Source organism: Echinops telfairi, unplaced genomic scaffold, assembly GCF_000313985.2.
Source record: "Echinops telfairi isolate 266 unplaced genomic scaffold, ASM31398v2 ScPeMD7_7475;HRSCAF=8513, whole genome shotgun sequence".
NCBI classification, from domain to species: Eukaryota; Metazoa; Chordata; class Mammalia; order Afrosoricida; family Tenrecidae; genus Echinops; species Echinops telfairi.
Window position 1 is genome coordinate 1,111,001 of NW_022111379.1, and position 11,578 is coordinate 1,122,578.

Consider the following 11,578-nt stretch of genomic DNA (forward strand, 5'->3'; position numbering starts at 1 on the left):
CGGGGAGGGAGGGGAAAATGAGCTGATGCCAGGGGCTTTGGAGGAGAGCAAATGTTTTGAGAATGATGAGGGCAATGAATGTACAAGTGTGCTTTACACAGTTGATGTATGTATGGATTGTGATAAGAGTTGTATGAGCCCCCAATAAAACAAACAAAAAAGAAAAAAAAACAACCCAATAATAAACGCCCCCCCCCCAAAGCTTCTTACACAATACTGGAAACTCTTTTATGTTATTCTCTGTTGCCATGTGAATCCAGATACTTTGCTGTAAATGTCTACATGTCACACTAAGCTCTGTCTTTTCCTGTGCCATATCTAACTTGGTGCAACTCTTATGGTTGTGCTTATTTGTGAATCACTTTTGACTCAAAATTACATTGCAGCTAAGCAATGTATTTTATAATTTTGATAAAAGTTTATAATCTTGATAAAAGTTTCCATTTTGCCCTTATGATTGAACCTGATGTACCTAAAGAAATAATCCATTAGTTAGAGTTTGAGACTAAAAGTTTCACATACGTAGGTAAACTTCTTAGTCATTGTCAGTTCACTGTGGGATTGATTTGCAGTTGTAAACTGCAGATTTGCCATTAGAGTTGAGATTGATCATTTTAGATATATACTAACTTCTAAACCTCGACTCTGATTTTTTTGTTACTTCTCAGCAGCATAGAGTCTCTTCCTAGTCTTTTGATAATCTTGTTAAAATTAGAGAGTCAGTAATTAGTGGGGCACTACCCGGAATTCCTGGTTTCAAAGGGAAGATAGACTGGTGGAATATCTCAAACTTCTGTTGTTTTTTTTAGAGCAATTGAAGAATTTTAACTCTGCTGTTCTCCAATTTGAAACAGATTCATATTAATTATTTTGCAACTAAATCTTCTACTAGAATACAAATAGGTATATGTTCTTTTTATTTTGCCTTAACTGGTTATATTTTAAACTATTTTATAGTAAGTAATATCTTAATTGATATTTAGATCTTTTCTGTAAAAGATCTTGCTATAATAATAAGGTAGAATTTCTTTTTTTTTTTTTCTAAACTTACCTACCCTTTAGACAGGGATTGGTTTATCTCATTTGTTTAGTTCTGAAGGAGAGGGTGCCCTTGGGAAGAAATTTCTCAGATCTAATTCAGCAAGTAACTAGTCCCGCCCCTTCCCCCACCTAAATAACCTGCTCTAATCTGATAACAGCTAGAAGGTAACCTGCTTCCTACTTTCTTATCGACGGTCTCTTTCTCAAGTAACACACTCAGCCATAAGCGACGTTAAATAGATAATTTATGAAGCCTGTAGTGCTCCCTGGTTAATAAAATAATATAATGCAGGTAAGAGATTCTACCTGGAAGATTTTCTCCATCATAATTTTTTTACCAACACTTTCCTTTGTACTTACGGTCTTGTGTGTATTTTTATGAACAGCATCTTTGTGGTGACCAGAGAAAATGCTGCAACAATTATTTCTAAACACTAGTATGCAGTATTTGCAAGCCGTAATACAACACTGCTCAAATTTCTTGCTTTGTAAGGAGATCTCTTTAATTATTTACCTCCTTATGTTCTCTGAGAAGTCTGCCCTTGCCTTTCTTTCACTGTTGTGCATTCTTGCTTTTTATGTAAGAACCTACAATTCGGGGTGTGGAGGGGAGGAGGAGTTTCTCTGAACAATTTGTAAAGAAGTTAAAACTTGTATTCATGACATTTAATTCTATGACTGAAAAGGTAAAGCAACTCTGTTCAGTATTAGAATATATAAAGAATGAATAGTACAGTTTAGCAGTCAAGTTGATGATTATCTTCATCCCTTACCCACTAGCTTGATTGAATTACTCTCCTCCTCTTTACCCTTGACACTCTCCTATCCTATCACTTTTCAATAAAAGAAATCTAAATTATTTTTTATCATTTGCATTACAAAATTCAAACTCACAATGGAAAATTTGAGTATAACTTGACTTCCCCCCAATTTAACTAATCTACTCTTGATAACTTAAACAATTGATTAGCACATATTTTGCATGTTATATGTATACTACATTCACATAAAAGCTACATTTTTAATACAAGATAAAATGTGGTTCATAAAAATCCACTAGCCCCCCTTTCCCCATCACCCCTTGTCCCCCCCCCCAATAAAACGCACTGCCATCAAGTCCATTTTGACTCATCATGACCCTATATAGGACAGAGTAGAATTGCTCCTAAGGGTCCCCGATGGATTAAGTGTTGAGTTGCAAAGTCAGCAGTTCAAACCCACCAGTTGCTCCTTGAGAGCAAGACAAGGCTCCTTTTCCCCATAAAGATTTACAGCTTCAAAAACCCAATATATTGTTGCAATGGGTGTGAATCAACTCAGCAGGCATGGTTTGGTTTGGGGTTGGAACTAGTTTCTAAGACAATCTTTATGGGAACAGACAGCCTCAGTTCTCTTGCAGACTGGTTGGTCTGTTTGAACTGCTGGCATTGGGGTTAGTGTGGTTGCCCGATGTTTAATCTACTGTGCCACCAGGGCTCCTTTCATTTCCTATATAGTTCAAGGTTTTTTATCCTCCCGACATATTTAATGAACCTTCCCTGAGATTCATTTATCTTGAAATGGCAGATAACTGCAGCTGCGGGTCTCAACCTACAGTACTTATCAAGCAGTTTGGCTTTTTTTGGTATTAGAACTTTTCTCTGCTTTGGGGGAATGCTTCCACCATCACTAATGTATGGATCACCTTGTGTTATTCAAGGGTTATGGTATTATTACTAAACATGGAAAATGTACGAGAACAATGAGTGATCACTTCTTACTGTAATACACTGTTTACTGGAGAGATGAACTGCTCGAGTGGAGATGATTACTGTCATGGCATTTAAAAAATTCATGTGTACGTTGACCTGTGCAGTTAGAACCTGTGTTGTTCAAGGGTTGGCTGTAGTCAGTAATAACCTAGTTTTTTACTCTTGAGGTTTCTACACATTTGAACCATTGCCAACCTTTTCAAACATACTCTAAACTCCTCTCAAAAAACTTAAGAAAAGATTGCACTCACTGTTAAGTGTATTTGTTAGTTTAAATATTTGACTTCAACTTGAGGGGTATTATTTCCTAGAGAAATGTATTAACGGCATTTTCCCTTTAACTTTTTGTTATGAAAACTATCATCAAAAGTAGAACAATGTCATGTACTCCCACATAGCCATCAGCAGCCATTGATCAACTTATAGCCTATCTTCTACTTACTCCCTCCCTCATTATTTTGAAGCAAATTCCAGATATTTCATCATTTTACTTGTAAGCATTTCAGTATGCATACCTGATTAGACTTAAGGCCAAAATAACAAAACACTGAATAAAAAGGGCAGTGAAGAGAGGAAAAAAAAAAAAGGTTAGTGACTCCTTTTTATCATCCATTATCCAAGTAATATTGATATTTCCTGACCCAGAGTTGTTGTTTAAATAATTTTATTGGGGGGATCATACAACTTTTATCACAATCCATACATCTATCCATTGTGTCAAGCACTTTTGTACACTTGTTGCCATCATTCTCAAAATATTTGCTTTCTTCTTGAGCCCTTGGTATCAGCTCCTCATTTTCCCCCTCCCTCCCCTCTTCCCCTTCCCCCAAGAACCCTTGATAATTTATAAATTATTATTTTGTCATATCTTATACTGTCTGACATCTGCCTTCACCCACTTCTCTGCTGTTCATCCCATAGAGAGGAGGTTATATGTAGATCCTTGTAATCTGTTCCCCCTTTCTCCCTCACCTTCCCTCCACCCTCCTGGTATCGCTACTGTCACCGCTGGTCCTGAGGGGTCCATCTGTCCTGGATTCCCCGTGTTTCCAGTTCCTATCTGTACCATTGTACATCCTCCGGTCCAGCTGGATTTGTAAGGTAGAATTGGGATCATGATAGTGGCAGCTGGGGGAGGAAGCATTCAAGAACTAGAGGAAAATTGTATATTTCATCATTGTTACACTGCACCCTTATTGGCTCGTCTCCTCTCCGCGGCCCTTTTGCAAGGGGCTATACAATTTCCCACAGATGGGCCCTGGGTCCCTACTCCGCATTCCCCCTCATTCACACTGCTATTTTTTTTTGTCTTTGATGCCTGATACCTGATCCCTTTGACACCCTGTGATCGCACAGGCTGGTGTGCTTCTTCCATGTGGGCTTTGTTGCTTCTGAGCTAGATGGCCACTTGTTTATCTTCCAGCCTATAGGACCCCAGACTCTACATCTTTTGATAGCCGGGCACCATCAGCTTTCTTCACCGCATTTGCTTATGCACCTATTTTGTCTTCAGCAATCGTGTCGGGGTAGGCTGGTGTGCTTCGTCCATGTGGTCGTGGTCTTTGTTGTTTCTCAGATGTTTTAAACAGTCTAAAGATGTTTACCCATCAAGTTGATTTCCACTCATGTCAAAGGAATCCCTGAGTGGTACAAACGGCTAAGTGCTCAATGACTAGCTGAAAAGTTGGTAGTTCAAGCCCATCCTGAGGTGCTTCAGAAGACAGGCCTAGTGATCTGCTCCACAAATGTCAGCCTCCAAAGCCCTCTGGAGCAGGTCTACATTGTGCACAAGAGACTGCCAGTACCGCTTAAAGTAAGGTCCAAATAATGTCCGTACACTGCAGAACATCTTGAAAATACTATTCTGTTTTCTCTTTTTGTCCTTATAACTTTAAAAAGGTTTTGTTTTCATTTTCACAGAAAGAATACAACAGATATTCATATACTCCTTCCTCATCTAGGATTATTAACATTTTGCTACATTGGATTTATTTCTCCTTGTATGTATGTGTGTGTATCTTTAATACTACTTGCTGAATATTGGAAAGTAGATCATAGAGATTTTGACATTTTATTATTAAGTACTTGAGCCTTCTTTGAACAAGGCATTCTCCAGTATGACCCCACAGTGCTATACCATATCCCAGATATCGATTGTTCATACAGTATTATCTGATGTATAATCCATATTCAGATTTATCTAACTGTACTAATACCCTTTAAAAATTTTTAAATGCAGGACTTAGTCAACAATAACACATTGGTTTGATGGAACTGTTTTATATCTATACTATAATTATAGTAGCCAATAGCCATTTGTAATGTGTCTAGTAGAATGGGAATCTTAATTTGTTATTTTGTTAATTTAAATAGGTGGCTACATCTAGAACACTTACCTCAATATTTTAAATACATTTAATGCTAATAACATCTTTGAAGCATCTATGCTAATTAGCTTATAGAATGTCCTTCAATCTGCATTTATCTATTTCTTCATTAATAAATTCCGTATAAACATGTTTGACGAGAATGCATAAATTGCTGACACGAGTACATACAAATGATATTGTGTCAATATCCCAATGATATCCCACATGAGATGCACATTGTGTTACTGTCTCTTAAAAGAATTTCCTTACCGGGTATTTTTGGTTTTTTTGAGGGGGAATGGTAGGAGCAAAGGTGGCAAAGGTACACTCTTTTTGTTTTTTAAAAGGAATTTCTAATGCAATCAGAGGGAACTGTTTTTAAGCAGTACATTAAGAGAACAAATAAAGGATTAAATAAATACACTTTCTGTGGAGAAATTTAGTAAGGTGTTTGTAAACAAAACAGTTAGTGCTTGACTGGTAGCCAAAAGTTTGATTGTTCAAACCACACAGCAGCATCTTGGAAGAAGCTTGGCAATCTGCTTCTGAACGTTCAGTCTTGAAAACCCACTGCAAGCAAGTCTGTACGCACATGGGGTGCTACCGTGACTCCCAGTCAACACCCTAGCTATGAAAAAGTAGCGCTCGGACAATGTTTTTAAACCAAATGGAACCAAATGGAATCCACTGAATCATAATGACCCTACAGATCTTTATAGGAACAGACAGCCTCTTTTTTCTTCTTTGGAGTAGCTGGTGGGTTTGAACTGTTGCCTTTAAGGTTAACAGCCCCAATGCCTAACCCAGAGCACCACCAGGGACCCTTATTCAACCTCTGCTGTGTGCATACTGTGTGCTAGAGACTCTTCAGTGAGTGAGGCAGCCGTAGGGTTCGGTGTTTAGAGGAAGAGGCATATTATAAGCAATTCATCTTGATTGTAATGAAAGAAAAAGTATACGTACAAAATCTTAAGTTGCTCGTTTTGGGTAATTAATTTTAGTTCAGAAGAGTCACTGATAATCACATTGTTTATCTTTCCCTTCCAGGAGTTCTCTGTGAGCATGTCTATGAAGTTGTGCTTAGTACTTCATATCTAGAACAATACCTGATCTGGTTGATGTCCCATTTTTTTCTTGAACAGTGTTGATATACGTGTGTGCATGTGTGTATATCTATCTATCTATCTATCTATCTAATCATCTATCTATCGTGGCGGTGGTGAGATCTGATTCTGTAAGCTATGTGAGACCCTTTACGCCAAGATATATTTCATTGCCTTTGGTGGTAAGCCTCTCCTCCTACAATGGAAAGGCTTTCGTACGCTGGTGGCTATTTCGTTGCCTTTGGTGGTGAGCCTCTCCTGCTACAATGGAAAGGCTTTCCTACTCTGGCTACTGCTGGTGCTGTGTAGTGGTGCCTACTCGTGGAGACCATAAATGTTGCTTGGTTCTCCAATTAGTACCTATTTGAAAGTAAAACTTTAAAATTGATAGGTTGTCCAGATGTTTTTATGTTCTCAAAATCAGTCATTTTTGCAAATGTACTTATGTTTCTTTTTACCAATTATTGATAGGTTTATTCACACTCAGTATCACTGCTTCTTTTCTTCATTCAGAGATATACCGCATTGTTTCTCAGAAGCAAATGTCAGACCGACGTGAAAATGACATGTCTCCAAGCAACAATGTGGTCCCTATTCATGTTCCACCAACCACTGACAACAAGCCAAAGGTCCAGTGCTGCCAGAGCATATAAGGCATTCTCTTCTCCCTAGATGGCTGTGTATAGTCCATGACCCAGGTCTGAGATTTAAATATATTTGTAATTCTTGTGGTCACTCTGTGTTTTATTACTTCCTCACACTTATGAAATTTCCCATGTCTTAAGTCTTTGATTTTAGCTTTATAAAATCATTGTCCCAAATGACTGCAGCTCTTTCCCTGCTATGGCCTCACTAGCCTTGGTTTAATAAACTGGGTGTTTGGGTTCCTCAGTTACTGTCTACTTTTCATCATGGCAGCCTGCCACTGTAGGGCAAAGTCGAACTTGATCACTCGAAGCGCAGACCTATAGATCTTGATCAAATCAAAAGATGAAGACATTAAAAAATAGGTTGTTATTTTGCCATAGAGCACTTATAATTAATACACATCTCTCTCAGTGCAATATGTATTCCCCATATCCAAGATTTGCCCTATAAGCCTAGCAGGATTGTGAGGACTGGAAATGTTGCCCGTACTCTAGAAGTTACTTTCTAAAATGCCTTAATAGGTTTGCAAATTCATAAAACCTGTTCTTTGATTTTTCTAAGCATAGAAGTTGGCTGGAGAGAGGAGCACTTTGTTCTGGAACAAAAATGATCCTAATAAACATTAAAGAATTATGGTTTGGGTAGTAGAATGGTCACGGGCTGCCTGGCAGGTTGGGAACTAAAGAGACTGGTGGCATTCCGTCTGAGGTACCACTGTGAACAAAGGTCAGGCACTCCTTTAACTCATCTGTCATGTAATGGATCTAATTTCCCAGCAGCAGATCATGCAGCATATATTATTGCTCAGGCAATAACTGGTTTAATGCTGATAGTATTAAACTTTTAAATGTACATTGTTTCTTAAAACCTTCAAGTAAATGTGCAATTTAGTTTTATCCTGTATCCATCACAGGCATGGATGATAATTTTGACAATGCTAATACTTGAGTTTTGCAGTATGTTCTAGAATATAGTCCAGATAAGTTCTTGGTTTTGGTTTGTCCAAGGAATACCGTGAGAAGTTAATTTCTACTTAAGTGGTGTCACTTGAAGGCATGTGCTTTTTTAGTATGGAAGATGAAATAATACCTTGAGTTTAAATAGAATGCATTTAGGCATTATAAAAACTTAAAAATAGCTTTCTTCCACTATATTATTGAAACCAGTGAAGCAACTAGTTTCTCATTCTGAAATGTGCACACTAATCTTTAGTTTTACTTCCTGTGGATAGTAGTACGCACTTTACTCTGCAGTGTTCTGCAAGGTGTGTCAAGTGCATTGATACTACTCAGGATGGTGGGATCCCTCCAAACTGTGTGTGTGGGCTTGCACAGGTTGCTGTGCTGCACAGCTGCTCTTCCATCTCGCGGTGCTCATGACGTGTGGGGTGCGCAGAGGCATTGCTGTAGTCGGTCACTGTGGTTTTCTTCCGCAGTCATTTTATCATTTTCCTGTATTGGTTACGAAGATACTATTATGTTTGTAAATTGCTACCTTGTATTTTATGCATGCTCTGTAATTTTTTCTTTAGTTACTGATTTGGAATATATTCACATTCTAATAAACAGTTATAGGGGACTCCTCTTTATGTTGTCACATTACATTTTCCTTTGAGTGCTCTGGATGCAGCTATGGAATATTTCATTCTGATGAATAAGAGTGTAAGGCCTTGGTCATCAGTAGAGTAATGTGAGGCATTAGTGTATGAATTCAGCTTTAATTTTAGACATGCAATTCAATTATATTTTTATGGACAAAAGTATTACCAAAAGTATCAGGGATCTTTGTGCTTTTATGTATAACAGTGTCTTCCAATCCAGGAAAAAGCTTCATTTCATATTTATTTTACTCAAAATTGGTAGTGATTTTTGTTCACAAAATTATTTAAGAAACGTGGGGGAGACTAGATAGTGAATAAAATATGAATAAGATAATGTTGGATTTTTACTAAATATAGATTAGTGCTATCTTGGGCATGGTTAGATCTTGGGAGAAACCCAAGAAACATTAGGTATTAGGGAAAAATTACTTCTGTTGCATTTGTAACACGTGTTTTTATTCTGAGTAGTACCTTGGGAGACAAATTGTCTCAATCAACTAGAGAAACATTGGGTTTTTAAATCTTAAGAGAATTCAAGACTCAATGCAGTTTGGAAGTATTTTGTTGCTTTACTCTGCTTTACTTAACTTGAATGACTACTTGTTATAGTCTCCTGAAAATCCTTAGCCATTGTGTCTTGATTTAAATTTTTGTGTCATTATTCTCTAGTGTTATCAGTGATTTCCTTCTAGTAGTAATTTTCAATGTGTAAGGGTAAGCTTTATTTAGCCATTATATTGATTATGCTAAATTGAAACATTTAACTCATAAGAGGTGCCAGCCCCGGTGAGTTATGTCAGAGGTCTTTTAAGTTCCAAAGAGTCTGCAGCAAAGTTAGATTTCTGAAGTGCTTGGAAGCCTTGTCAGAGCTAGTCATATTTATTATTGGGCAAATGAGTGCCGTCATTTTTGTTTTCAGTGGCTTAGGCGAATGTGATAATCTCTTCTGTCTACCACAAAGAGACGAAAATGTTGGTCTATACATGAAGCAATTATTAAGGTAGAGTAGGAAATTAAGAACTTACTCCAATTTGTTAGATTTCAATTTGTGGACATTTTAAGGTAAGAAAAATAGCGATTGGTCATTTGACTTCTTACAAACATAAGGCACCCCCCCTCCCCCAAAATAAAAATATTGGAAAAATAACTTTACATAAGGACTGTGCATGGCATTCATTTCCTGTGTTAAAAAGAAAGTAAAAATTGGAAGTTGCTCAAAGGATCCCTTTCCAGCACACCACTTATGGGCAGCATGAAGTTAGATGAAGCATTCTGACACCAGTGCCTAAGAGAAGGGGCCGCCCTTCCCCGGTGGGACTTGACAGGGCTCTTCATTCACGGATACGGTATGCCACCTAGACGCGAGTTGGTAACCCTTGAACTGTAGCAGACTGATGATAGCAATAGAGTGATATGAAAGGCTAATTATTTTTACCTTACAACTTAGGTAAAAGAGACCATTAATTAGGCTGAGAGATAATTTTAATTGAGGACATTTAGAGTAAAACCATTTATTTTCCTCAAAATGGAATTGGAGGAGGGAAAAAGAATATTTGGAAAGACACTTCATACTGGGCATATATTAGAAAATAAGCTAAAGGAGACCATGTGCGTTACAAGATTAAAAGTAGCTCGCAGGCATTCTGGAGCACTGGAGACTGGGTGGGAAGATGTGGCTTCCGTCCATAGCTCTCTCCCAGCCTTTTCCTCTCCGAGCCCCATCTTCGTTCAGTTAAGCAGAGGCCTGGATTAGATCATTTCTGGGGTTCATGCCAGCTTTAACTCTTGTCACTCTGTGAATGAGCTCTTTCTTCAGGTACTGGTAGCCAAAACTACTGCATTTGAACTTGAATTTAAAGTTCAGGTGCACACTTTGAAGGATGTTTTTGGTCTGATCACATTAACTTGATTGAAATGCCATCTTTATTTCCATGTTAATGCCATTACATAGGATGAAAGCTTTCAGGAAATTCGCAAAATGGCTGTCAATTTCAATAATGCATCAAAGTGCCATATGAGCTGAGTGGGAAAAGTGTTTGACAGGTTGCTATGTCAACTGTAAATTGGGAACTACTGATTTTTTTCAACTTTGGCTGTTTTAAAAAAATCTGGATATTAAGGCATACACCACACTTTAAAATATAAGCAGAACTGAAATTTAAAAATCATTTAAGCTTATTTTTTTCCCATTGCCTCTACTAGGAAGTAACAAGGCAGATCAGTGCACAAAACCAGTTATCCAGTAGAAAGATAAAATTAAATCCAAGTGTGTAGGTTTATATATACATACACAGGATATGAATGGTATTATTTGGCTGTTACTAGTAGAATAAACATTATTTGGATTCAATCCTTTAACATTTATTAAGCATAGAATTGAGCACAAGAAGACATATAGATTGACCATCTGTGCTACCAATGATGGTAGTGAAAATTAGTAGCCAATAGGATTCCTTTCTTCCTATGGGTCATTGGAAACATAACCTTTTCCTAAAACCAAAAAAATCTCAGATCCTGTTATCCCCATTGCCTTGAATAAGAACACTGCTGTTAGTCCTCCTTTGTTATTGACCACCTCCGTTTTCTCTACCTTGTTTTTCAGATGTCTCTCGGAAAGTGCTAGAGCTTGCCGACTCTTGTCTAGGGGTCTCCGCCAAAACCTTGCATTATTTATATGGACCCAAGAACATTATAGAAGGTCACACCTTAAAGACACAATCTGGGAAGTCCAGGGCCAACTCTTTCTGTAGGTTTTCATCATTGTGGAGCCAAATAGGGGCGGGGGTGGGGCGGTCCTTAGGGTCCTTAATGCTTGACTGAATTGCAAGCTGGCTTGCCAGCATCTCCGAGGGAAAAGGACCTGGTGATCTGTTCCCTCAAAGTTACAGCTTAGAAACCCCATGGGCGGTTCTGTTCTGCCCATAGGGTCATGGTGAGTCAGCAACAGGTGTTGGTTTGTAGGTCCTTACGGTTTCTCTCACCGCAGGATCTGGTGGGCCATGTGCAGCGCTAGATTTGGACTTCGGAGGCAGAAATTGGAAGGAGAAGGAACTTTGCAAATCAAGA

At 38.1% G+C, this 11,578-nt stretch overlaps 1 protein-coding gene across 1 annotated transcript in view; it reads left to right on the forward strand.

Annotated features, from left to right (window-relative positions):
- Positions 1–8,496, forward strand: part of RAB11A (RAB11A, member RAS oncogene family) — a 23,505-nt gene extending 15,009 nt beyond the window's left edge. Inside the window, exon 5 of the mRNA XM_004711933.2 lies at positions 6,778–8,496. Within this exon, the coding sequence (XP_004711990.1) occupies positions 6,778–6,917 (140 nt within the window). The 3' untranslated portion in view covers positions 6,918–8,496. The remainder of the gene's footprint in view (positions 1–6,777) is intronic.
- Positions 8,497–11,578: the final 3,082 nt, after the last annotated feature.